Genomic DNA, 27,665 nt, shown 5'->3' with positions numbered 1-27,665 from the left:
TATGCCCACCAGCAGTCAAGTAAATGTCAGTATAATAACATAAAATCTGAATGGCCTATTACAAAAATGGACATATTTCTACATTTTGTGAAAATTAATGTGTACCGGTTTTTGTGAACAGAATATGGACCGATTTCTTAAAAGAAAAGCTCCAGATACTTGAACTTCATCCTCATGTAGCCGAGCGGGTAGCTGAGAGCAGCAAGAAGAAGAAGAGACAGGTACTTGTCTTATGTCTTCACCTTTATCAGAGATCAACAGTGTCCTCTTCCTACATGTCTGGGAAATTGGGACAAACTGTCGAATGAAGCAATGGTTCCTAACAAACTAAAACAGCATCTGACACACACACACAAAAATCACCCATCACTAGTAAGCAAGGATGCCGAATATTTTATTTGATTAAAAGGCAATAGAAAAACAAGAGGAAGTTATGATGAAGAGTGTAAAAGTGTTGAATAAGCACTGAAGGCTAGCTATCTTGTGGCTGAAATAGTAGCCAAGTCGAAGAGGAAAAAATACGCCACACAATCGCTGACACTGTAATCTTACCAGCATGCAAAGCCATTGTTAACACCATGCAAATTTTATTTGCAGCTGGATATATGGACTGATATTAGTGGGGATAAAATATGGACGTAGTGTCCGTGACATCACCCGTAGGTTTCTGAAGAGCATTTTTGAAGCCTAAAGTGGGCGGAGCCGGCCATCGCCATCTTGGCCTCGCGTCACCGCTCGTCACTCCCGGATAACAGAATATGGGAAAAGAGGCGGAGCTGAGGAGCCTGGCTATCTGAAACCACGCCCACCTAGCACGACGTTATGGAGTTAGCTCAGGCTTGGGAGCTAATGCTATATGCTACACTGTTAGCCCTTACTGTAGAAAAAGACCCAATTATTACAATATCATACCATTTTCCATTAAAACAGTAATATACAGGAATATACCTACAGGAATATACTGTGACACTCAGAGGCTGTGTTCCCAATCACACTCTATACCCTCATTCCCTATTCCCTACATTAGTTCACTAATATAGTCCACTTGAATGAAAAGAAGTGAGTGAGTTGAGACACTGATGAACACCTGATAGGCAGAATCCCTGAAGGACAGAGAAACAAGAACAGAAAAAAGAGAAACATAAGAACTACGACTGACTTCCAGCCACACTGAGTGTGAAACCAGTTTAACATTATTTCTTCCATACATGTACAAAAGTTATTGTTGAGAATGAACAGGGATTTAGTTAATAATAAAGTTTGTTGTCACCATGATGGAGATCAGTATTTGCTTTAGTTGGTGTCTTGTACCTTGACTGGAAAACTTCTATCAATCATATCTCTTTGGCTGCTGTAACAGTGAGTTTATAAAGCACATTTGTTACTGCAATAAAAAGTCAAGAGGAAGTTGATCAGGATTTTGTGATGTCCTAATCATCCATGAATGAGTTTCTGCTCTTTTTTTGTGTGTAAGCTTTGAATTTATGGGTATAATATCATATATCTGATAGTCTACAACATGAATTACAGCAATATTTCTTTAATCAGCTCTTCTGAAGAATATTGAAATCATATAGTGCATTACAATTGTATCAACTACTGCTTGACTTATGCACACACAGACATCAACAATCAGCGTATGAATCTCAACAATGGTGACGATCAAAAGTTTCATGTCGCAATGCATGCTGGGTTCCAGGATAGTATAAAACTCCCAGCATGCACTGCTGCATGAATAATAATAATAATAAAAAATATTCCCACCATTGTTGAGATGCATGTTCTGATTTGTGATATCTCTGTGTTTCCCAAAAGACAGTGTAGCTCTGTTATTTTTGGTTATTCATGTGTTAAAAATAAAATTAGTTATTGTTGTGTTTCACAGTGGTGGTAATAAAACGCTTTTGATTGAGAATTAAACTCTGAAGGAGTGAGAATTAACTTCTTAGTGAATGGACAGGCAATATGATTTTGTCATCATACTGAATATAACCACAATCATTCGCAAACTATGTGTGTGTACAAGTGTGACTTGCTAAAATGCAGCTTAAGCAGCAAGTGAAGATCTAATGTTGTAGCATCAGCAACCCAACTAAAGCAAACACTGATCTCTATATTGGTAACTTCATATCAAACATTTTCAATTAAACATCTCAATAACAACTTCAGTAGATGTATGAAAGAAATAAAGTCATACTGGTTAAAAATATAAGTGTAATAATGTGTAATTGCTGGAAGTCAGTTGTAGTTCTTGTGTTTCTCTATTTTCTGTTCTTGTGTTCCTCTTTCCTTCAGTGATTCTGCTTGTTAACAGCAGGTGTTCATCACTAATGCTCAACAATCACTTACATATTCACTTAATTATCTTATCAATGTTACTTTTTACTCTTTGTAGTGTGGATTTTCCTGTGGGGTTGAAAGGGTTAACAGTGTAAGATAAAAAGACACACCCACGAATAGTATTTTAACAGTAATAAACTGTAAGTTATAAAACAGGTTTATACTGGCAACACTGTTGCCAGTTGTTAACTGTAAAATGTAGTTTTTTGGGTCACCGTTGTGCTGAAAAGTAAAGCCTGTGCTTCAGTCCAGCAGAAGATCTATTAATATTGATGAAACGCTGCATGTTGCTTTATTTAACAGGCGGTGACTGTGTAGTTGCTGGTTCAGTGGAAATCTTTTTATGTACTTTTTTAGTGGTTTCTAATGAAAGTTCTTAACTCTTTTCTCACATTATTAATGCATTACACATTTTAGTTAATACATTTAAATGACAGTTGGTCAATTTAAGGCAGTCGGTTTCTGCAAGTGAAATTAGTTTTAACTCAAGTTTTAATTTAGTGCATTTTACAGTAACAAACTGTATATTACAGTAAAATACTGTAGATTACAGTAAAGAACTGTACAATTAACAGTAAATTACTGGCAACAGTGTTGCCAGTATTTTACTGTAAAAAAAACGGTAAGGTCTAACAGTGTACTCACAGTACCAAGTCTGTGACTGCACACAAGGCCTCGCGCTAAAGTGACAGTTGATGATTAAAATCAGAATCCCAATTAAAAGGTCCTGTTTTTGCCCTTCGAAATATTATAATAGTTAAAAGACAGCTACAAGTGAGACTGTGTATCATGATTCTGTACAGCTATTCTGCTAGTTGAAAATGTATTATGCAGTAACTTACAATATTACTCTGAGAGTGTGTGTGACTGTGATTTATGTGCATACATGTCAGTCACTCTTTTTTACAGTCTATGGTCCGTCAGCGCGGCATCGCTCGTAGAGAGCTTTATTATTCAGTCCATTTTAAATTCTGATTTTGGCCGCATCTCAAATGGGTCAAAACATCAATATATATTACCCATGAAGTTCAAGTAAATGCGCTAGAAATCCGCGCTCATTCAAGGATGTGCATTTATTGCATGGACGGAGAACGCACAGACACCTGCAGGATTTCATCTGACGGTACATAAATTAAGCATATTATAATCTGTTCCAGAGCAACGGCACCGCAGAACGAGTGTAGTCTTTATATCTATAGACGTTTTTAAATCTGAAAACTCCAAAAAGCAACGAAATTGTCAGACATCCATTAGTGCATGTTCATAGAGGAGAACAACTGAAATACAGCGCTGGTTGTTCTCTCGAACGATACTCGACGACAACGGCAGAATCCAAAGCCGTGGGCGAAGAAATGGGTGTATTAAATTATAATAAATAATCCTGAAAAAAAGCACAAACACGGCAGAGATGGCAAGTTCAGCAGCTGGAATTTGCTGAGGTGAAATGTCGGCTAACAGGCTAGCATTGACATCATCGGGAATCCACCTGTCACTCAAAAGTGGACACACCCTTAATTTAGCAGAACTTTAAATATTAATCAACTAAATGGGTGAGTTATAAAAAAATTCACCCCCCTCACAGTTGTTCTGAAGGGCAAAATTAGCTGTATAGACCAAAGCCAGATAGAGAACCAGGCTGTAAACATGTTTTTGTCTGCTGTAAAGTTGGGCATTTTAACATGCGGGAGATACAGATTTGACTCACTTCTGCAGCCAGCCTCAAGCGGCCAGTCCATGAATTGCCGTTTAATTCACTTCCGTGTTGGTTTCAAGAGAGAGACGGGGAGGTTGCCGCTTGGTGACAACAGAGTATCTGGAACAGTGGGGGTATGAAGGACTGTCTCAGTATATGTACTGACGGGTACGGACGGCGAAGGGCTTCTTTAGCAGAGTCAGAGTGCAAAGCCCACATGTGAAAGCCACTCGCTGCTTTTTACATCCAGAAGCACTGGTAACAAAGGTATAGATATAGTTCGTTTCATCAAGGCGCACCGAGGCATCTAATTTCGATTTTTTTAGTTTTTTTTTTTTGTGAGGAAATGGGAGCAGAACATCAGATCTTTTACATACAGTCATTTGATGGCTATTGCGAGGACCAAGGTCCAAGCTCACCCTCTTTAGTTGAATGGGACCAACTTGATGTTTCTCTTGTGTAATGCACACTCAAAACAGCAAAGTCCTGTGACATCCTATGATATAAAATTCATCTAAATTAAAATTTTAAATACGAGTCCACACATATTATGAACAAACCCTAACTTTCAGAGAAGATTCAATATGGACTATGCTATATAAACCACATCATAAGATACATTTCAATACGATTGTTAATCATCCACATGGGCCATTAGTGCTTTGACCCTGACTATTGCGGCTATATTTGTTATTAGGGATGCACAGATACCAGTATTGGTGTCGAGTCCGATACTGCACTCGTACTTTTTAAAATGCTCCGATACCAAAAAACGATACCATACAGCGCATGTACAGTGTTTGTAAACGGTAAACAGTTGGAAAAGAAAAAGCGTGTGTAACAGTATATTGGATACGTGGAGCTCTTAAAGTGACAGCAGCCTAATATAGGCCTACTTGCTGCTCTCTGTGTCCTTGATGTTAATCCAACAGCAAAAGACAAAGAAAATCACTCACTGCTTTTGATTGAATAACTTTTGTAACTTTAATAAAGATTAAACTATATTTAATTAACTCAATAAAGACAATGCAGTGTGATTTTACATTTGATTATTCCATTTCTGTACCTGAAAACTGCAGTTGAGACCTACCTTAAAAACCTGAAAAGCAGTGTTTTAAACATTACAAATGCAATGATAATACAGGTATCGTATCGGACTCGTTTTTGAAAAAAAAAGTGGCATTGGTGCATCCCTATCTGTTAGTGTTGATGATGTTGCAGAGGCTTCCTGATGAAGGACTGTTCACCCGACTCATTGTTCCCATTGATCTTCTATCAGACATGGCCTCCTAATCACATAAACAGATTGACTACATCAGACTTCAATATTTGGTGGGTTTTCTGGTGTGCTATGACTGCCTTCACATCATTTGGATGGATGCTGCACACAGAGACTCGTTGAAAGGCTTGTCTCTTGTGTGAACTCTCATGTGAATATCACGTTTTTTTCATGTTGAAACTCTTTCCACACTTCCATTCTCTCCAGTGTGAATTCTGATGTGACATTCAAGGTTGACTTCTTTTGTAAAACTCTTTCCACACTCAGAGCAGGTGAAAGGCTTCTCTCCAGTGTGAATCCTCATGTGTCTCTCGAGGTTTTGTTTCACTGTGAAACCCTTTTCACACTCAGAGCAGGTAAAAGGCTTCACTCCAGTGTGAATCCACATGTGTCTCTCAAGCTTTTGTTTCATGTTGAAACTCTTTCCACACTCATAGCAGGTAAAAGGCTTCTCTTCGGTGTGAAGTATCATGTGACATTTAAGGTGGTTTTGTTGTGTGAAACTCTTTCCACATTGAGAGCATGTGAACGGCTTCTCTCCAGTGTGAATCCTCATGTGAATATGAAGTTTTTTCTTCTCTGTGAAACTCTTTCCACACTGAGAGCAGTTGAAGGGCTTCTCTCCAGTGTGAATCCTCATGTGACTGTCGAGGTTTTGTTTCACTGTGAATCTCTTTCCGCATTGAGAGCAGGAGAACGGCTTCTCTCCGGTGTGACTTCTCGTGTGAATCTCAAGGCTTTGCTTCATTGTGTAACTCTTTCCACACTGGGGGCATGTGAACGGCTTCTCTCCGGTGTGAATTCTCATGTGACATTTAAGGTTTTGTTTCTCTGTGAAACTCTTTCCACACTGGGGGCAGGTAAAAGGCCTCTCTCCAGTGTGAATTTTAATGTGGCTATCAAGGTTTTGTTTCACTGTGAAACTCCGTCCACACTCAGAGCAAATGAAAGGCTTTTCTCCAGTGTGATTTCTCATGTGAATATCAAGGTTTTGTTTCATGTTGAAACTCTTTTCACACTGAGAGCAGGCGAAGGGCTTCTCTCCATTGTGAATTCTCATGTGAATATACAGTTTTTTTCTCTCTGCGAAACACTTTCCACATTGAGAGCAGGTAAAAGGTTTCTCTCCAGTGTGAATTCTCATATGAAAATTAAGGGTAGTTTTCGCTGCGAAACTCTTTCCACACTGAGGGCATGTGAACGGCTTCTCTCCGGTGTGAATTCTCATGTGACACTCGAGGCTTTGTTTTACTGTGAAACTCTTTCCACACTGAGGGCATGTGAACGGCTTCTCTCCAGTGTGAGTTCTCATGTGCTTTTCAAGGCTTGCTTGCTTGGTGAAACTTAACCCACATTGATGGCAAGTGATGTAATCTTCTTTCAGACCTAAAAATCAAAAGTAAAATTGTTTGCACCCAAATAATTTGCAACAGATGTCATTGTTTTATCTTTGACATACTAAAAGGTTGAATATTTAAATCTCAAATTCTTGCTATTAAATCTGGAATGGCTTAGACAAGGGTTTTATCTTTTAGATACACTTTGCTATAGCCTTTTCCTCCATTAGACACTGTTAAGCTCAAGTTACACCTGGTACTAACATCCATTTCATCTGTCTAGGGCTGCAAGATATTGGAAAATACTCATTTAGAAAAAAAAATCCTGTGATATATATTGAGATATGAAAAAACTTGGGATTTTGGTGTTCACATTTGGGTTTACTCTTACCAAGAACCAACTCAAACCTCTAGTAAGCTTAAGGTGAACAAACTTAAAACAAATTTGTCTCTGCCAGAGTTTTCATAGATCACATTCCCACCGTTTTTGACCAATTCAGTATAACTATAAAAAATAATAGTAATTATAATTATTTTGCAATTATTTTTATTAAACATATATTAAACATAATAAATAGTTTCTGGGTTATTTGGCAAAAGCGCTGGGTAAATATTGGACAAAACAAACTGGGTTCTTTTTTGACCACCCCGATCTCATGAAAGTGCGTATCTATACTATACCACGAATTTTATTTCTCGTGCGCCAAAAATAGTTGAAAAATAGTATGAAACGCAGTTTTCGCGTGCATATGATACGCACTTTATGGCGTGTATAGGCTATTCATTACGCACGCACTCCACACTCCTAATCATACACAAGGGGGTTACAGTGCATGCACGCAAAAATAAAAAATAAAAATAAAATTTTTTTTTTTTTAAACATTATAAATGTCACGACGAGAAATAAAATTCGAAGTATAGATACGCACTTTCACGAGATTGTGTCGTTTTTGACATAATCTGGGCCAGTCAGGCTTTTCATTTAAAATAATAAAATATCCACTTTCAAATATGGTAGGGCCTATATCATGACCAGTTTATATAGGCTACAATTGTTTACATTGGCAAGTCTGTCTTTTACAATCAAGTACATAATTACAATCAAAAAGCATTTTTAGTAAACGTTTTTAAAATATGCACTTTCAAATCTGTTATATATCAAGACCAGTTTAGGCTACACTTTTTTTTTTAAATTGGCAAGTCTGTCTTTTACAATCAAATTAATTTGATAATTATAATCAAAAAGCATTTTAGTAAACGTTTTAGGATGTGACATGAGCCTATGGGACAGCCTGGGAATCTGTGGGAAAAAACTGGTCTCAGGCTGTTCCAGTTCATTAAATGGCAATCATATATTCGTGTTTGAAAAGTTACATCAAAAACAGCTTTACCTTGTGCCATATCGTCTGTCAGACATAAGTTTCAACCAACCCGTCAAACGCATCGCGCGAACACAGCACGCAAGCGCACTACATCGATAGCGCTCCTATTATAGTCAGCGGAGCGCACGGCAGCTTTTACATGACAGCGATGCTTGACATTGACTCAGCGTTGCATAGGTATGTATGTGAGGGGGTTCATCATGTATTGACAGTAAAAATTACCCAGCAGCTGAGTTACAGAATAACTACTCAGCATGGGTAAAAAATCTTAAGAATAAACCAATAAAATGACCCAACAGGCTGAAATATTTGGGTTTACAATTAAATAAATAAATAAATTTGCACGGTCCTTCATTCGTACATTCTTGCCTTGGTGATGACTGGCATGTTTTCACATCTGGTGTGGTCTGGTTGTCTTCATGCAGATCCATCTTTATCTCCAGGAAATGTTCGATCCAGTTTATTTTCCAGATCGCCCGATTCGCTCCATCCATCAGTCAGTTCTTCTTCTTCTTTGGGAATTAACGGAGCCTGCATCCAGAGGCGTTACACTACTGCCATCTTCTGGGTTTATTTCCCTGTAATGTCCATTACATCATACTCTCCTCATCAGATCTGTCATTGCAACAAAAAACAAAAAAAACAAAAAAAAACAGCAAATGGCTCTTATGCCTTGTTCATTCACACCAATTTCCAGTGTATCCTTTATTCCTGTTCCTTTTAATCAAAATTTTCCTAATTCTGCCATCATGTTTTCTTCATTGTCTGCAAGTTGTGTTCTATATAGTTTCTAAAACATGAAAATAATCAGAAAAAACAGTTGTGTTTATGGTTATTTTCTTCCTTGTAAAAATATCACTTTGATTTTCTCTATGGAAAATGTAAAACTCCATTTTCTCCCCCACTTTTCAACCTGCTGTTTTCAGATAAAAAACCCCCCCATATATTCCCATATATGATGTAACTTAATCATTAACCCTCTCCAGCTTATCATATGCTTCTTCCACGTCACAAAATACTGCTACTGCTGTCTCTTTATTTTTATTCTTTCTTATTTCGTCTTCCAAACAAATTAAGGGAAAACAGTGTAATAGTTGTTGATGTAATTTTCAGTAAATTGTTTATTTAAAGAGCAGACCACAAGAAGGCAGTTGTCTTATAGTGGTGCTTTGCTTGGAATACAAAGAAAAATAATAATAAGCAGATAAAAGGTGGCCTGAAAAGAGTGTGGGCCACATATATTCATATAATTAAAAATATATATATTCATTAAATATTCACATAAAGTAAAATATATATTTGTTTAATCCTCACAGATAAAAAAATCTCTACATGGATTGTTTTTTAAATAGTCAATAAAATAAAACAACAACATGCATATCACATGCATTTACTGTAAGAAAACAAAGCCAGAAACGGTTTATTTAGGAGTTAAAATAGTGTAATCTGTACATTGGAATAAAGCATTAAAAAAATGTCATGATGGTATCAAAATCTGACTAGGCCAAATATTCTATGGAATGTTCTTTGATGACTCTTTAGTGCACATACAAAATAAGATTGAATAAATCATTTTTCTGACCAACATTTCTATGTATGGATACAGCAGGACCAAAACAAGGGAATAATTTCCATTTAATAATGGACAGAAAGAGTAAAAGGGACGTAAATAATAAGCCATTGATGTAATTTATTATTTGTTAATTCGCTGCAGGCAAAATGGGCTTTCAATAAAACGTGTCTGTCTATGCAGTAGAAATGAAAAAAGAAAAAAAATCGGTGCTACCTGATTAGAGAAAAAAAGGCTGTTGTCTTTACAAATTGGTAGGACAACTTCAACACCCATAATGCACTAGGCATGTTGCCGCCCAAGGCCACTCCCACCAGTCTGCTACGGATACGCTTGACCAGAGTCATATACCACCTTGCTTTAGTAGGTAATACTACTTAGCAAACTTTTCGTTATAACGGTGTAGACTTTGATTAAATTCAAAGAGTAAACGTTTAGCGGGAATGAGTTATTTTCGGTTTCCAATGAAGGATCCAGTGTGTTGTAGGCAGTGGCCAAAAGCTGCAAAGAATTATAAATATAGAGAGGACGCCGTAATGAAAATCTGAAAAACCTCTGAGTTTGTAGTCAACACTTGTAGTCAGTTATCAAACTATGACTACGGACACAGTGTTTTAGGCCAAATGAAGGAGGAAAAACTGATGTTCTGTCATTTTCACCCAACCCCATAAAGTACGCCATCGCGTACAGGTAAGAAAGCTGTTGCTAGTGTTACATTTTTATCATAATTCTGTTTAAAGAGTAGGCCTAGTACAATAACATTTTCAGTGATAATCTACCTTTACAGCAAAAGTTCTGTTAATAACTCTCTGTCTATCCGGCTGTCCCAGACAGCAAACATAGTGTCGGCCCAGATCCGGCCCACATCTGGACCACGTGGTCCTTGGGCGGGAATACAAAAATGCAGAAGTATAACATGTCTTTTTCACAAAAAGCCCTGGAAAGCAGTCAAAAGTCAATTAACGAAGTCAAAATGGTATATTGTGTCATATTTATCAAAATAAAACTGATTAAAAAAAACTTAGACACCACTTCATTGATAGTAGACTTATGTTGAACTTTATTCTTGTACAAACAGACACTGTATTAAACAGTACTAAAGTATTAAATAGAAAAGTATCTGAAACGTCTGTGTATTTGATAAATATTGCATTTATTTCACTTCAGTTGTCAAAGTATGCAAACACAGCACGAGCGTCACTACGAGAAGCACAAAGTGTCCGACTTAATTTCTCCGTTTTCAGCTCCTCCCCGCCTGTACGCGGCAACTCTCGCCGATCAGTTACATCCAGCCGCAGGCGATGTCGAACCATAGACTGTAAAAAAAAATAACAACACGAACACACCTTGCGTCTTTAAAAACATAATACAGAGTCAATACCTGTCCTGGAGTTGATTCCGACACTAGGGCTATTGAGAGTCAACTCTTTTGGAGTCGACTTCCCATCCCTAGTTAGAGGCAAATAAGTGGCATTGGACGAGAGAATGAAGAGCTCTAACCCTGCTCCAAACGCAGCCTATTAGCTTCCTCATGAACCAGTCAGAAATGTGTAATAACACCTTTTTTTTTTTCAGAAGGCGCGGGCTCCCTCCAAGCACTCCTGCTGGGTCCAGAGTTAGAAGAGGTTGCGGGGGGCTCATGTAGCATTTGAATACCGCAGACTGAACCCTAGCCTATCTGAACCTCTTGACTACCGTGTCAATAGCGGGCCAGAGGGCAAGACCAGGACATCTCCTTTATCTTTAAGAGGTTCAACCGCAGATGCCTCTCCGTGTTGACCATTGCAGCCATGGCCGTCTGCTTGGTGGCGCGGAGGGTGAGAGGTATTTCAGGAGGTCAGCCTGATAAGCCTGCAACACCGCCATAGTGTGCAGAGCTCCACCAGCCTGACCTGCCACCGCATAGGCATTCTCCACCAGTCTAGATGTCTTTGACATGATTTAGAGGGCAAGACCGGAGCCTTCAGAGAAGACGCTGCACCAGGGGAGAGATAGATCAGGAGCCTCTTCAACCCAGGGCATCTTCTTATACCAGTCCCTCCACATTCTAGTAATTCGAAGCAGTAGTTTACTAAGCAATAGTACCCACAATCTCGACTCCCCAGAATGTAGATCGGGGAGAAACAGAAGATTCATGAGGGAGGAGCATCTATGACCCACCAGGACATGCTCATCAACTACTTCTACAGGGGTGGCAGTGGCTCAGTGGTTCAAGGTTGGTGGTTCAATCCCCGGTTCCACCTGACCAAGTGCCGAGGTGTCCATGAGCAAGACACCTAACCCCAGCTGCTCCTGACGAGCTGGATGGCGCCTTGCATGGTTGACACCGCCGTCGGTGTATGAATGGGTGAATGTGAGACATAATGTAAAAGCGCTTTGGTGGCCATTGGGTCTGTGAAAGCGCTATATAAATACAGTCCATTTTACTTGGAGCAACTTCTCCTTTTTTCTCTGTTGACCAGTCTAGACTGAGTCTAGCTGTGGCGCGGGTCATGAGCTCAACCAGCTCCTCGTACACGGGAGTTAACAGAGGACGTGGGCTCACTGAAAGTGTCCGCCTCAACTTGTTACATCTAGCTCCTCAGAGCCAGATGCCATTAACATGCCCACACCCAGGGGTGCGTTTCCCAAAAGCATCGTTAGCCAACTATGGTTGCAAGTTCCATCGTTATCAGCATAGTTCAACGAGTTGGTGTTTCCTGAAACCATAGTTCTAACGAACATGCGCAAACAGCATTGCAAAGTTGTGTGTTTGAACGATAGCTCTCGACCTGTGGTTAGAAGCATAGTTTCTTGTTTGCATGACATGTGGACTCAATAAATCCTTGTCTTGAGCCAAATAAGCAAGCTGGCATTCAGTACAATCTGTGTCTTTTATTTAGAATACATACAAATGTCGCATTTGTGAACGAGCTCTAGTACGAAGAGCCTATGATTGAATCTGGAAATAAAGCAAAATAAATTAGAAAATGAGAATTAGTCCTCAGGTGCCATGTCCGTAATTTTTGGCAAAAACTCGATCTCAAGCTATTCATTAAAAATAGTTATTACTTCACCAAGTTCGTGACATCATTAACCAACGTGGTTGAACAACAACTTTGGACAATATGCTTTTGGGGAAACAGTCGTGACTAGCTAGTTGATTTCTTCAACGATGCATCATACTATGGTAGTGAAGCAGCGAGTTGTGTCGTTGTACGGGAAACGCACCCATGATCGGAAGAAGCTGTAGAGTGATTGCCAGTGGCACTGCTACTCAACTGACTCAATTTTCGAATACTTAACTGAGATTATGACTACAGTTAACTAATTGTAAAAAGTTTTGGTTAATGCATTTTATTTAGGTCTAGTTTTCCTTGTATCAAATGTTTACAATTTACAACGTATTCTTGCTGAGGTTCAGCGTCAGCCATTATAATGAACAACAGAAACACTTGCTTGAGTAGGCGTGTAAACATGGCATCGCAACCAAATTGTTCCATTGGTCTCTTATCAGTTATGGCCTCCTAATTTTATAAAATATTGACTACATTACTCTCCTCTGATAGCTGGTGGGGTTTCTGGTACACTATGACGGCAGTCACTTTACTCTGATGGATGCTGCACACAGGCGGAGGAAGAGATTCCCCCACTCTGTTGAGATAAAGCTTCTTTTCAGTATGAATTATCATGTGACGTTTAAGGCGTCCATGTTGCTTGAAGCTCATTGCACATTGAGGGCAGTTGAAAACCTTTTCACCAGTGTGAACACTCAAGTGTCTCTCAAGGCCTTGTTTTACTGTGAAACTCATCCCACACTCTGAGCAGCTGAAAGGCTTCTCTCCAGTGTGACATCTCATGTGTCCCTCAAGGCTTTGACTCGATGTGTAACTCTTTCCACAATCAGGGCAGCTGAAAGGCTTCTCTCCAGTGTGAATTCTCATGTGAATCTCAAGGCCATATTTCACTGCAAAACTCTTTCCACACTCGGAGCAGGTGAAAGACTTTGCTTCAATGTGAATTTTCATGTGTCTACTAAGGTGTTTTTTCATTGCGAAACTATTCCCACATTGAGGGCAGACGAAAGGCTTCTCTCCACTGTGAATTTTCATGTGATACTCAAGGTTTCGTTTTACAGCGAAACTCCTTCCACATTGAGGGCAGGTGAACGGCTTTTCTCCAGTGTGAAGTATCATGTGACTCTCAAGGCTTTGCTTAACTGTGAAACTCTTTCCGCAATCAGAGCAGCTGAAAGGCTTCTCTCCAGTGTGAATTCTCATGTGAATCTCAAGGCCATATTTCATTGCAAAACTCTTTCCACACTCGGAGCAGGTGAAAGGCTTTGCTCCAATGTGAATTTTCATGTGTCTCCTAAGGTTATTTTTCATTGCGAAACTGTTCCCACATTGAGGGCAGACGAAAGGCTTCTCTCCAGTGTGAATTCTCATGTGATACTCTAGGTTTCGTTTAACAGCGTAACTCTTTCCACATTGAGGGCAGGTGAACGGCTTTTCTCCAGTGTGAATGGTCATGTGATTGTCAAGGCTTTGTTTCACTGTGAAACTCTTTCCACACTGGGGGCAGGAGAATGGCCTCACTCCAGTGTGAATTCTCAAGTGATTTTCAAGCTTTTGTTTTACTGTAAAACTCTTTCCACATTGAGGGCAGGTGAAAGGCTTCTCTCCAGTGTGAGTTCTCATGTGACTTTCAAGACTTCGTTTCAATCTGAAACTATTTCCACATTGAGAGCAGGTGAACGGCTTCTCTCCAGTGTGTCTTCTTATGTGACGTTTAAGGTATTCTTGTTGTGAGAAGCTCATCTCACACTGAGGGCAAGTGAAAGGCTTCTCTCCAGTGTGAATTCTAATGTGAATTTTAAGACTTTGTTTGGCTGTGAAACTCTTTCCACACTCAGAGCAGGTGAAAGGCTTCTCTCCAGTGTGAGTTCTGATGTGAACCTCAAGGCTTTGTTTCAATCTGAAACTCTTTCCACACTGAGGGCAGATGAACGGCTTCTCTCCAGTGTGAATTCTCATGTGCTGCGTAAGGCTTCCTTGTTTTGAGAAACGCATCCCACATTGATGGCAAGTGATATAATCTTCCTTCAGTTCATTCAGGTCTAAAATAAACATAGAAAAAAACCAAGGTCAAAACTCAATTCAAGGACAATAAATTTGAAATAGCCAAAGTGACAGATAAGCAACACAGCCCACTGGCAGAATGTGACATAGGTATGTCACAGTGAGGAAATTTTCACACCGTATAAACTTGCAACAACAACAGTTTTACCAATAACACCGGAGGGACAGGGAGGGGGATTTTGAATGCGTGCTCACTTTTCACTTTCGACTTTGAATTTGCTATCATGGGTGCTATCATTCTGTAGCCTGGGAAAACCCAGACCACTCTCAGTTGTAACTGAGTTATGGTCTGGCAAAGCTCCATAGACAATTCATTTCCACAGGGGTGTCACCAACGGACGTCGCTCAAAAGGCTCTGGGCGCAATTGGATAGATCTAAAACCAATCAGAGCGATGAAGGACATGATGTATGCAGAGCCCATTCGTTTAGCCACCAACGGGGCAAGCTGGTATATTAGACTTTTTCCAAATCCAGTTGTTAAGACAGCAAACACATCTTTTTTTGATATGAAGGCTGCGAGTGCTGTTTTTTGCTAGGGTTTTAACGAAAATTACCATTTTAAATCGCTTGAAACAGACGCGATAGCTGATTCGAACGAGTGATGTTCCACGGCGGCATCTATCTTTGTAATGTACAAAATCTGCGTCATCGTCGCTGCTCTGTCGTCATCGTGTAAAGCCCGCCCCAACGTTTCTGATTGGTGCCGCGATTTCGACGGATTGGGAAATGGGTTTCAATGGGTTCTTTGCCAGACCCACTTGCAGAGCAGATATAAATTTGCCGGAAGTGGTCTGGGTTTTCCCAGGCTAATCATTCTGTGGATAGGCCTATAATTAATTGGCATCAGGAAGCCGCTATCTATATGCAGGGTATTGAAATCGCTTTAAAATGTGCACTTACTTTCGCATTTGCGATCATGTGTACTATGTGTATAGGGCCTTTGTACACTGTAATATCCAACATTTGTTCAAACTAACACTTTTTAGTTAAATTTACTTAATGTCTTAACTTAATTCTAAACATTTAGATCCGCCCCTTTAGTTACTGTTGCTATGTCTGACAAGCCACGCCGCTCTCACTCCATGTTCTCACGCAGTGAAAAATACATCGCGGAGGAGAGAGGACACTGACAACGTGCTGACAGACAGGACAGACCAGGTTACTTTTGATATAACAAAGTCTCAACTTTCAAATATGGTAATTTTTTAAAGAAATTTAAACAATAAATACCGTTTTGCGGCTCTTTAATGTGTCTGACAGATCGCTGTAGAGCCTCAGTTAAAGCTGCTCGTGAACCGATCATCTCTTCCTTCTAGTTAATAGCATCAAATAAACATGAATGAACATATAAGGAGTAGGGGTGGAACGGTACATGTATTCGTATTGAACCGAATCGGTACGGGCATCACGGTTCGGTGCATGAATTTACACGGAGAATACATGGTGTAAAAATAAATAAAACTTGCGTGCAAATTAGCCTAATTAATGTAATGCGGAACTACTGTTAGATACGCGGGTTCTGTAGTCCTGCCTTAAGCTAGGTTTGCTCTGTCTATGGGTTTGCGAGCCTCCGCTGCGCACGCCTCCCTAAATGGACGAGGCATTTATACTTTGCGTTCGCCGGTGTACTATTCTTTGAAACGACAGGGTGCGACTCGGTGTAATTGTCCTCTAAACCATCAGGAATCAGCGGTGAGTAGAAGTGAAGGTACACTCGTGAATGTTCATTTTAGTACAACACTTTAGTACACCAAAACCACACTACAAAAGAATCGTGTAAAGCAGTAAACCAGATTATTCCCTGTGACATTAGAGAAAAAAATGGATATGAGAACGTAACCTACAACTAAATTAACGTTATCTTACATAATAATTATTTTTTTTTTAAATAGTTTTGTGAACCTTTTTATAAAACATGGCCATTTATTTTTATTTAAAGGGCTGCTATGTTTGCTATTGTAGCTATGTAGGCTCATTTAGTTAATGTAAGCAACTAATTTAGACACAAGAACTGGGTGCCGGTGCGGTGAGATGTACATGCTCGGCCAGATTCGGCTTGAAGTCGTGCATCTTCGGATGCAGAGCCGCGCACGCTGTTATAAAAAAAGCCGTGCACTGCACACCGCCGCGCAAAATGTGGCCTTGCGCACCCAATGCGCACGACCGCCCACACCGAATTGATGACATTTTTGGCTCGTGCGTCCGCACATAAGAGATGCTGTATTTTCAGTTTTAGGGCTGATTATCTTATTTTGTTTACATCTTACTTTACACACTTCAGGGCAGGCTGTAGCAGCTAGCTCAGGGGAGAGACTGTATATGTGGTACAGCCTGAGACATGCACAATAAAAATAATTGCCTTCTGCAGTTTGTTTCGCTTTTCCCTCCATTGTACCAAAGAAGTCAGTACACAACGTTTTTCAAGTTCAAATCCTCCAACATTAATCTACTAACTCTCCTGACTGCTTTGTCAGACAAAAATGGCGGATTCTGCGGATTATGATTGGTCAGATCGCCTCTCAATCAAACTCCCTGCGAAGGGTCAATTGATTGGTTTGAGTACCATTTTGTAAAAAAAAAATATATATATATTACGTTTTAAGACGGGGCTATTCTTCATTCTCATTCCCTCCAGTGTTCCCTTTGGTTGGTCACTTGGAACTTAATTTATACCATTGTTTATCTTCCTATTGGTGCAGCGATGCAAAAATAAATCAGTTATGTGGTTTCAAAGGAAGGGAACTAATAAATAGGTTGCTTTTAAAAGGTGACCTATCTTCTAACTAAATCCTTAACTAGTCTATTTTTCATGTTGAATAATGATCTTTTAAAAAATCGTGAACGTTTTAATTGGGTTGATATAATATCTTTATATGTGTGACAATATTTTGCAGTTGACCATGCTTAAGTCACAAACAGATTTCAACATTCAGCATGCAAAACACAACAGTGCTAACAATTAGCTTACATTTTATTAATTATTTACTAGAACTCTTGTGTAAGTGAACTATACTAACTAAGCAATTGTCGGTACAACATACTACTTCTATTTCACTTGTTTTTTTTTAAGGTAATTGGTTTGCATGCTTTTTTTTTTTAAAGACTAACTAATTAGATTGTACACTGTACAGTGACTGCACATTTTACAAGATAAGATACTTGTCAATCAGGATCTGTTGTGCACCAAATCCACCGCCATTGTCCTGTCAGTCATCTCTCCTTACTCGTTGCGTGATAAGTAATATCTGACTCCTGCTGCACTGTGTGCATTCGTTGTCCAACTGAACTAAATCGTTTTTATTTCTATAAAAACCAAATCAAAACAACAGTGCGCCACGGAGGCCAGGTAATGTAATCTGTGTACCGAACACTGTGTAACAAAAACTATCGCAGCAAGCCTAATGTGACAGTTTGTCTTTGACAAACAAATGGTTAAATCTGTCATTCTCATGTTCTTGCTATTAAATCTGACAAGACTTATACAAGGTTATTATTTTTTAGATTAACTTTGCAACAGCATTTCCCTCTATTAGACACTGTTAGGCCCCATTTATCGGCTACTACCAAAATCCAACTCAATTCAGCTTTGGCTAAGCCCGCCCCCCTTAGTTACTGTTGCTACCTCCGACAACTTCATCTGGGCTCTGGTTTGGTATCAACATGGCTTATGCTGTGACGGCTCTTCCTGCTGAAATTTTATCAAACTTTTATAAAGCAGCAAATAAAGTGTCCGATAGAAGTAGGCAAAAGGGGCTGCAATGTGCGTTCGAAGGCTATATTCAAGACATACCGGTGAAACGCAAGCAACAACAAGGCATCCAAATAGAGGCAAAAGCATAACGGTCACAGTCAAACAAAATGAACCACCGCATATCCTACTAATCGAGACGGAGGCTGGGACTAACAATATCAGGAGAAACATGTTCATGCAAAGCTGGGTAGGTCTCTATTCACTTCTATAATCGCTATTACAAAGCAAACGGACTACGCGAGTATAAAGTTGTATTTATTAGCAGCGTGTGCTAGCGTATCAACAATTAGGGTAGAGAACCGAAATCATAACCTAAACAGCATAAAACTGTCTAACTAGTATAACTTCACAGTAAGGTTAAAAGCAAAAATGGAGCACACAAAAGTGTGTTGTTGATCCTTGAGGGGTTTCGCTGACTGAGGACGTCCACACTGTTTAATCCAAAGACGACACTTGTCAGTATTTTACTTCGGTTTTGGGAAGGGAAAAAAACTAACACCCCCCTCCAACCTCTCTGGGAAAGGCGTATCTGTGTTACAAATGCCCCAGGCTCAACGTTTAACAATATTTTTTATAAAACCACGACGGTAATAGCCTGCCGAGACCAAAAATATGAGACGCCGCCTGTGTTAAAGTCAATGGAGCGCTGTGAAAAAGTGTCGGACCCTCTGTGGGAGCTCGTTCTTGGCTGCGCTGTGATTGGTCAATCTACATTCTAGGGCGTGGCTTAGCCAAAGGCGAATTGTTTGTCAATAAACTGAATTGATGATTTATTTGTAGATCGTGCCCTAAAGAAAAACTGCATTATCCACATATAGAGTGGACGTATTTATTGATTGCAGTGTGCTTCTTGTTGCTATTTCAGATTTATTGTGAACTATTATGTTGTGTACATTTTAAGTCAAATTAGGCGTAAGATTATAAAATAAAATGATTTCCTTTTATTTATTTGGTGAGTAGCTTTAGATGTGTAATAAACATGATAATATACTGTCAGGAGTGGAGGGATGTAGTATCATCCTTAAGGCGATTTATTATTATTATTATGTTTAGTAGCCTAACTTTAACTTCACATAATCACAAATTCACTGTCTATAGTAAGCAAGCTATGGATCAAATTCATCACTATGTCTATTACAATTACATTTTGCAGCTTGCAAAAAAAGCAGTCAATGAAGAAGAATGTGTTTGCTTGCAGAGTGTAAGTTAGGCTATATGATTTTTACACACAAAAAAAGGAATGACATATCAATTATCCAAGCATCTAAAAAGAGCTTTTTCTCTTGCACTTGCCTTCATGGTTTCAGTCAGCTAATAATTAAGAAAACATATAGTTCCTCTGACAAATCCCCAACTATTGTGGTCACCTGAACATCTGAAGTAACAACACCTTATAGGCTCTACTACAGGCAAAAATAATTTGACACACTTGGATTTATTAGTCACAAACAACCATTAACATAATTAACTATTCATTTCTAACATATTTGAGTCTTTGTAACTTACAAATAACCAACTTACACAGTACTTTATTCTTCTGTTTGAGGCTAGGCGACAGGCAGGCTTTCGTCTTGACATCTGGTGGTAACGTTACCTGTGTGGTCTGGTTGTTTTCATGCTGCTCCATCTTTATCGATCAAGTTTATTCCACAGAGAGCTCTCCGTCAGTCATTTTTGATTCACACTATTCTCTAATCGAGATTCTATAACCGCAGCTGGTTTGCTTTAAAATAACAACAGCTTTAATGTAGTCATAGGCGCTTTAAAAACACTGCTTCGTGAAGATCCGAAACGCAACCGTTCTTTTGTTTTGAATCAGTGATTCGGAGCGCGAATCAAACTGGGCAGGTCACGTGATTTCAGCAACGAACGAGGCTTCGTTACGTCATGTATACTGGTTTGCGAGGGCGTTGATCTGATGAACCAATGAAAACGCCGGTGTAAAATTTGAAGTAAATAAACTGGATAAATACATTAGTCATAAGTTTTTTCTATTCAGACAGAGACGGAGACTGAAACTATATTATGAAGTACGTGTGACACATTGACTAGCACCGTTTCTTGCTAATGCTAGAAAAAACAGCTGAATAATAGGTTCGTTTGAGATGCGCATGTGCTTGACATTCAGCCGCGAGAATGAGGCTGTGAAAGAGGAGTGAAAAGTGGATCAGACACTTAAGTTAACGTTATGAGATGATCAAAGGCGGATATCCCGGGATTCACATGCACGCATTGCTAATAAACTGGATGCCATTTAAATTCTGGTAAATAAATGAACAAGACTTAATTTCCTTCGAAAGACGTGTTTATCAATCATTTTTTTGCTTTAATACAGACATGTTTTATATAATTATATAGAGATTGCACTGTCCCGAGAGTTTGGGAATATTCACACTCACACATAATTTATACACATAAAAACATGATATTGGAGTTGTAAAAATCAAACCTTTTAAAAGAGAACAATACATCACGGTTGTTTAAAACCAATGAGCATTAAAGGAACACACCGACTTTTTGGGACTTTAGCCTATTCACCTTATCCCACAGAGTTAGATAAGTCCATACATACCTTTTTCATCTCCGTGCGTGCTATAAGTCTGTTTGACGCACCCACCGCTAGCCTAGCTTAGCACAAAGACTGGATGTAAATGATTGCAGCTAGCATACTAATCCAAATAAGTGACAAAATAACGTACACTTTTTGTACACTTCTGTGACTATACAAATCACAACATGTAAATAGGAAAATGTTTGCGTTATTTTGTCACTTATTTGGATTAGTATGCTAGCTGCAACCATTTACATCCAGTCTTTGTGCTAAGCTAGGCTAGCGGTGGGTGCGTCAAACAGACTTATAGCACGCACGGAGATTAAAAAGGTATGTATATGGACTTATCTAACTCTGGGGGATAAGGTGAATAGGCTAAAGTCCCAAAAAGTCGGAGTGTTCCTTTAAGCTGTGTCGTCAGCAAGTTGGTTCCCATCGTGCTTTTGATCAGCGCAGTCGGTGGAGAAAAACTGCAGAACCCGACGTGTCCGCCTCGCTGTCGTGAGAGTTTTTTTGACATATATGTGAACCTTTATTCATCTCACTGGCACAAAAACAGATTCAATAGGCTATTGCTCAAAATGGATGAAAACACTGAAATGCAATCTCAGAAAATTAAACAAACCTGCAATAATTAAATATTGTAAATTACACAAATACACTTAAGGTGTTTAATCTCACTTTATTAATCAATGTCTTTGCTGCTGACCTTTGATGATCCAATTCAACCATAAGGAAAAATGACTTTAGATAAACATCACATTTGTGATTCTTTTTTTGTTGTTGTTGTTGTTGTCTGTTTTAAGCCCAGCCCAGGAGAGAAAAAGTAACATAACATTACTTTCCATAAAATTGTAACAGTTCGTTTTTAGGGAGGACAATACTTTATAAAGTTACTTTCCCCAGCACTGGTTACAGCGGAGTACAAAAAAAAAAAATCACAGTGGACTGAAGAGCTTTTGTCACAGATATTTATTAGATACCAATGTCATACCTGGATTTTCTATTCTAAAATGTCTTCAAACATATTGTCAGTAAACTCTTCTGCAGAATTAAGGCTGATGTATAATGAGGCAAAAAATTAAGCGATAAAGCAGTTTATTGAATAACCTAAGATATTTGCGTTGTCAAAGCTCTGACTGCATCTGAACAGAAATATGCATGCTCTTCACATTCATGTTCTTATAACAAAAAAGGTCATAGTAATTCTGCTTTACAGTGTCTAATAAACTGATTCGCTCTGATTTCTCATGTGAATATTAAGGTTATATTTCACAGTGAAACCCTTTCCACATTGAGAACAGATGAAGGGCTTCACTTCAGTGTGAACGCTCATGATGTTGAAGATGTCCTTGTTGTTTGAATCTCTTTCCACACTGAGTGCAGTTGAACGGCTTCTCTCCAGTGTGAACTCTTATGTGATTCTCAAGGTTTCCTTTCACCTTGAATCTCTTTCCACACAGAGAACAGTTGAACGGCTTCACTCCAGTGTGAGTTCTCATGTGATTCTCAAGGTTTCCTTTCACTGTGAAACTCTTTCCACACTCAGAGCAGGAGAAAGGCTTCACTCCACTGTGAATTCTCATGTGAACCTCTAGGCTTTGCTTCCTTGTGAATCTCTTTCCACACAGAGAACAGTTGAACGGCTTCACTCCAGTGTGAGTTCTCATGTGATTCTCAAGGTTTCCTTTTACTGTGAAACTCTTTCCACACTCAGAGCAGTTGAACGGATTCAATCCAGTGTGAGTTCTCATGTGATTCTTAAGGTTTCCTTTCACTGTGAAACTCTTTCCACACTCAGAGCAGTTGAACGGCTTCACTCCAGTGTGAGTTTTCATGTGATTCTCAAGGTTTCCTTTCACTGTGAAACTCTTTCCACACAGAGAGCAGTTGAACGGCTTCACTCCGGTGTGAGTTCTCATGTGATTCTCAAGGTTTCCTTTCACTGTGAAACTCTTTCCACACTCAGAGCAGTTGAATGGCTTCTCTCCACTGTGAATTCTCATGTGAATTTTAAGGCTTTGTTTGGCTTTGAAACTCTTTTCACACAGAGAGCAGGTGAACGGCTTCTCCCCAGTGTGAACTCTTATGTGATTCTCAAGGTTTCCTTTCAATGTGAAACACTTTCCACACAGAGAACAGTTGAACGGCTTCTCTCCGGTGTGAGTTCTCATGTGTCTCTCAAGGTTTCCTTTCAATGTGAAACTCTTTCCGCACTCAGAGCAGGAGAAAGGCTTCACTCCACTGTGAATTCCCATGTAAATTTCAAGTCTTTGTTTGGCTGTGAAACTCTTTCCACACTGAGAGAAGGTGAACGACTTCTCCCCAGTGTGAACTCTCACGTGCTGTTCAAAGCTTGCTTGCTCTGTGAAAAGGATCCCACATTGATGGCAAATGACAGAATCTTCTTTCATATCTAAAATGAACATTAAAAGATCAATGTCAAAATCAGTCCAAGCACAACAAAGGTGTGATAGTTATAGATCTGCACACACACAAATCACTAACAAAATGCAACAGAGGTAATTAAATCTTTGACATAAAAGGTTAAATATGTCATTCTCATGTTATTGCCATTCAATCTGGTAATGGTAATACAAAGTTAGTTTTATTTTTTGATGCACTTTCCTATAGCATTTAGCCTACCTCAAATAGACACTGTTGAAGGGTTTGTTTATTGTACACGTAACAACTCTCTACAATGCGACTAAAACACTCGCATATGCGACTAAATCTTCACTTTGGGCGACTAAATAATGTCTATCATTAGCCATTGGCTAATTAATTCTTAGAGCCCTATCTTACACCCGGCACAACGAAGCGCCAGGCGCAAGTGTATTTTGCTAGTATCATTTTCACGTCCTGCGCCACATTGTTTAAATAGCAAATGCGTTTGCGCCCATGGGCTGCTGGTCTAAAAAATGAGGTGTGTTCGGGCGCATTGATGGCGCGTTGCTATTTTGAGGAACTGATATAGACTGCGCCATTGACCAACAAAAACCTGGTCTAAAGTCAATGACGCAATTTTTTTTTGTTATTCAAAGAGCGCAGTAGTAATGCAAACCTATTGACAGGTCCACAACGCGCGTACACTCAGCTTATTAAACACACAGGGACGCGCAGCAGCACACAAACAGTATTCTCGTCGCTTCATAACATTAAGGTTGAACCACAGTATTCACATGGACTATTTTAACGATGTCTTTACAACCTTTCTGGGCCTTGAAAGTTGTGATTACGTTACAGTCTATGGAGGGATCAGAAACCTCTCGGATTTCATCAAAAATATCTTAATTTGTGTTCCGAAGATGAAAGAAGGTCTTAAGGGGTTGGAACGACATGAGGGCGAGTAATGACAGAAATTAAATTTTTGGGTGAACTAACCCTTTAAAGTCCGCGTGAACCGGTAGTTTCAACCGACTTTATCTCAGTGTTGTGACGCATTTCCAAAACGGAATACTAAATGAGGAAAAATTTTGGCTTTTTTTTTCAACTAGCACCTGATTGGATATATAAAAGTAGGTGTTTCATTCAGCCTGTCTACTGTCAGTTGGAGGGGCGTGGTTACGGATGTTAAGCAGACACCAAAACCGTCAAACCTACGTCATCAGGGAATGTCCTCCAATGCAGAGGGGAGGGTCATTTTCAGATTTTGAGTAAAAATACGAAGCCAAAACATTTTTTTGTGTGGATTGACTTGCATGGATGAATTGTTCACCACAAAACGATCAATTTAGGCAAACAAAGTTAAATATGGTCAATTTTGATATCATGTGGACTTTAAGGCAGCAATCAAGCGATGATGTACCATGCTATGATGCTCTTGAATCGAAACAATAGATCCCTATGGAGCTATTCACACCAGGCGCGATCAAGAGAATGGGTGTTGAGATATTTATCATTGGTGTTAACTGTAAACACAGGATCTGAAATGTTTTGTGATTCAATTACTGAAATCACATTTGTCACAAGATGCAAAGGCAGTGATTTGCTTTTCCTGCTGCTAACTGCGTTTTACAGTATAATGTAAGATGAACAAAATAAAAATGTTTCCATGGTTTGTGAAGAAATCATCCGTTTAAACCAGAACTTAAGACTCTGGAATACTTAAATAATAATTTTTTAATAAAAGCTTTGTTCCTTTAATTATATCGTTTATGCTCCCAGCTTCTCTACCCAGTTTTACCTTAATGCAACTGTTTTCACATGAAAGAAGAGATGGCGTTGTGTTGGGAAAACTTTTGTTTTTAACAAGAACACCTTTGTAAAATTGAGTATTGTGTGCATAGATATTTTAATGCTGTCTTTATTTTATCATTTTTCAAAAAGTGGCAATTTACACCATTTTCAGTAGATATGAAACGCCGTTTCTGCAGCAACTGGATCTCTGGTTCAATTTTAGTCGGCTAATTTTAAAACGGATAACTTTTAGATTTGACAATTACCCGATTCTTTGTAAATAAATCACCAAACTTTCACTGTGTTTCATTCTTACAGTCTTGTGTCGACTCGCAGGTCTCTGTTATCATCTCGTCTGGTATCTGTGTGGTCTGGTTGTTTTCATGCTGTTCAGTCTTCATCACCTGGAAATGTTCGATCCAGTTTATTTCACAGATCGCTCTATCGGTCATTTTGTTCACTCTATATCGTTTTATACAAATTACACAACAAAAACTGATAACTGGAATAAGCTTAAACTGAAAAAGGCACTTTACACTGCTTTATGAAGCTCCGAAACTACTTCTTCTTCTTCTCGAGTTTTATCACGGTTCGCTTGAAACGCCCATTTCCGCCACCTATTGGTCTGGAGTGTGAAGCGCACATCGGTTTAACTCTGGTTTAACCCTTTTTTACAGTCATGGTGTAACCTCCAAGCAGTTCACTGTGGAGGTGGGGTAGCCTAATAGAAAGACACGACATGGCAGAAAGTATGCTATTTTATTAATGTTAGCAATACTTATGATGTTTAAAAATGAATCAGCTTTCAAATTTGTTTAATTTACCAAACGATTTAATGACAAGCTGTTAGAAATTAAATCTAACTACAATTAAATGTATTGAGAATTTTTTTTTGTTCTAATAATGTTTTCAGCAGCAAGTTGTATTTTGTTCCTAATAGGTATATAGGATAACATTCTCTAAAAACATTCTAAATATGTTTAGTGATAACATTGTTAGAACATATTTCTGTCAGACGTCTACAGAAGTTCTTATTAACAATTAACAGAGGTTTAGATGTTGTTTTATTGAAAATGTTTATTGTGATAAGTGTTTGCTTTTGTTGGATCATTGACTCTTTGACTCTCTGACTGCCGTAGCTGTGTGTTTGTGAGAAGGAGAGAATATGTGATCAAGTGGATGGGGTTGGCTAGTAATGATGGTGACAGTCTGATGATCTAGTCGACTGATTCACTGATTTCATCCAGTGATCATGGGTGTGTTATTCATTTTATGTTTTTGATTATTGTAGCCCTGTGATATACAGCATGTGTTTCAGCAGTGTTTTAATCACATAATCTGAAGGAATATGAAGACTTAATTTAAAATCGTATGTTTAGTACTCACTTAGACATCAATAATCAGTGTATGAATCTCAACAATGGTGATATGTTTAATGCCGCAGTGCATTCTGGGAGCCATGGATGAGTTTTGTATGATGCACCAATTAGCGCTACAAATGAATAAAAAAACACAAAACATGGGCTACATACACTTCATGATTAACGGTATCTGACCTGTAGATTACATTTAATAAGTTACTCTTTCATGCAATTTGCATTTGTTTTGCAAAAGTGTGTTGCACATCGTCTTGACCAGCAGGTGTCGCCAGCGTAAAGTGTTTCGAGCGCTTCAAAGGAGAATCATTTTACAATGCAATTGCTTCACCTGATTCTAAGTGTCTATCTCCGTTCTCTTATCACAACTTTAATGGATAAAAGCTGCAAAGGAACAGAAGGAGTTATTGTAGCATCTTACATCTTTGCAAGCAAGTTTGTGAAGAATAGACCTATTGTTGCAGACTCAGTGCTAATGCAATAGGCTACAGAAAAACACTGCGAAGTATCTTTACCTTTTTTTTCTCTATGCATTTTCCACAAATCATTTTACTGTGTGAAAGGATGTGTTTGTGTGTGTGTGTGTGTGTGTGTACAACATATGGAAATCTATTATTATATGGTTATTGCCGAGCATCAGCTGTATGTATTCATACGGAGATGAAAATGTTCTTTGTCCTCTTTGCCCCGATTTTTTTTATTTTAATTACACTCTTTAGATGAAATGAGATCTGTATATTCTCAAATGCTGTATCTTGTTTAGAGAGCAGAACAGAAGCACAAAGACTGGATCGTTTCGGGGGATATGAGGACATTATATAGGCCTACAGGTCTTCGAAATGAGAAAAGAAATTAAAACCTCACATTTGCTCTGTTTCTTTGTTTTACAAACACAAACATTGACCATTGTGTATCCATCCAGGCTTCCAGTTCAATCTATTGTAACTAAGATAATAATATACTCACCCTAACAAAATATAGCATTTTGCATTACTAAATAAACTGTAGCATCATTTTAAAGTACTCATGGGCCTTTATTTATTTTTTAGGGATGTGCTCACAATGTGGTTTAATCCTCTTAGGCCA

At 38.9% G+C, this 27,665-nt stretch overlaps 3 protein-coding genes across 7 annotated transcripts; all 3 read right to left on the bottom strand.

Annotated features, from left to right (window-relative positions):
• Positions 1-378: 378 nt before the first annotated feature.
• Positions 379-8,547, bottom strand: LOC307000599 (uncharacterized protein). Of its 3 annotated transcripts, XR_013798051.1 has the most exons (3): positions 8,393-8,547; positions 4,096-6,698; positions 379-687 (listed from the first exon to the last, which is right to left on the bottom strand). XR_013798051.1 is itself a non-coding variant. In XM_079616291.1 (2 exons), the coding sequence occupies exons 1-2, from the start codon at positions 8,048-8,050 to the stop codon at positions 5,482-5,484; spliced, it is 1,227 nt and encodes a 408-aa protein (XP_079472417.1). In that variant the 5' UTR covers positions 8,051-8,131; the 3' UTR covers positions 4,378-5,481. The 3 variants fall into 3 exon arrangements, 1 of the variants encoding a protein (XP_079472417.1); XM_079616291.1 differs by lacking the exons at positions 379-687; positions 8,393-8,547 and adding an exon at positions 8,041-8,131 and having other exon boundaries at positions 4,378-6,698; XR_013798052.1 differs by lacking the exon at positions 379-687 and having other exon boundaries at positions 6,565-6,698; positions 8,401-8,529.
• Positions 8,548-10,639: 2,092 nt separating this feature from the next.
• Positions 10,640-20,305, bottom strand: LOC307000590 (uncharacterized protein). 2 transcript variants are annotated; one of them, XM_079616263.1, is made up of 2 exons: positions 19,995-20,305; positions 10,640-14,699 (listed from the first exon to the last, which is right to left on the bottom strand). In XM_079616263.1, the coding sequence occupies exons 1-2, from the start codon at positions 20,098-20,100 to the stop codon at positions 13,114-13,116; spliced, it is 1,692 nt and encodes a 563-aa protein (XP_079472389.1). In that variant the 5' UTR covers positions 20,101-20,305; the 3' UTR covers positions 10,640-13,113. The 2 variants fall into 2 exon arrangements, with proteins under 2 accessions (XP_079472389.1, XP_079472390.1); XM_079616264.1 differs by having other exon boundaries at positions 10,646-14,699; positions 20,068-20,305.
• Positions 20,306-21,827: 1,522 nt separating this feature from the next.
• Positions 21,828-25,849, bottom strand: LOC307000601 (uncharacterized protein). Of its 2 annotated transcripts, XM_079616308.1 has the most exons (3): positions 25,740-25,849; positions 25,520-25,607; positions 21,828-23,440 (listed from the first exon to the last, which is right to left on the bottom strand). In XM_079616308.1, the coding sequence occupies exons 2-3, from the start codon at positions 25,602-25,604 to the stop codon at positions 22,344-22,346; spliced, it is 1,182 nt and encodes a 393-aa protein (XP_079472434.1). In that variant the 5' UTR covers positions 25,605-25,607; positions 25,740-25,849; the 3' UTR covers positions 21,828-22,343. The 2 variants fall into 2 exon arrangements, with proteins under 2 accessions (XP_079472434.1, XP_079472433.1); XM_079616307.1 differs by having other exon boundaries at positions 21,935-23,440; positions 25,520-25,839.
• Between the last annotated feature and the right edge of the window lie 1,816 nt (positions 25,850-27,665).

Source organism: Phoxinus phoxinus (assembly GCF_949152265.1).
Source record: "Phoxinus phoxinus genome assembly, chromosome: 6".
NCBI lineage: Eukaryota > Metazoa > Chordata > Actinopteri > Cypriniformes > Leuciscidae > Phoxinus > Phoxinus phoxinus.
Note: the sequence above shows the minus strand (reverse complement) of the source record. Positions and strands in the feature narration are given on the sequence as shown.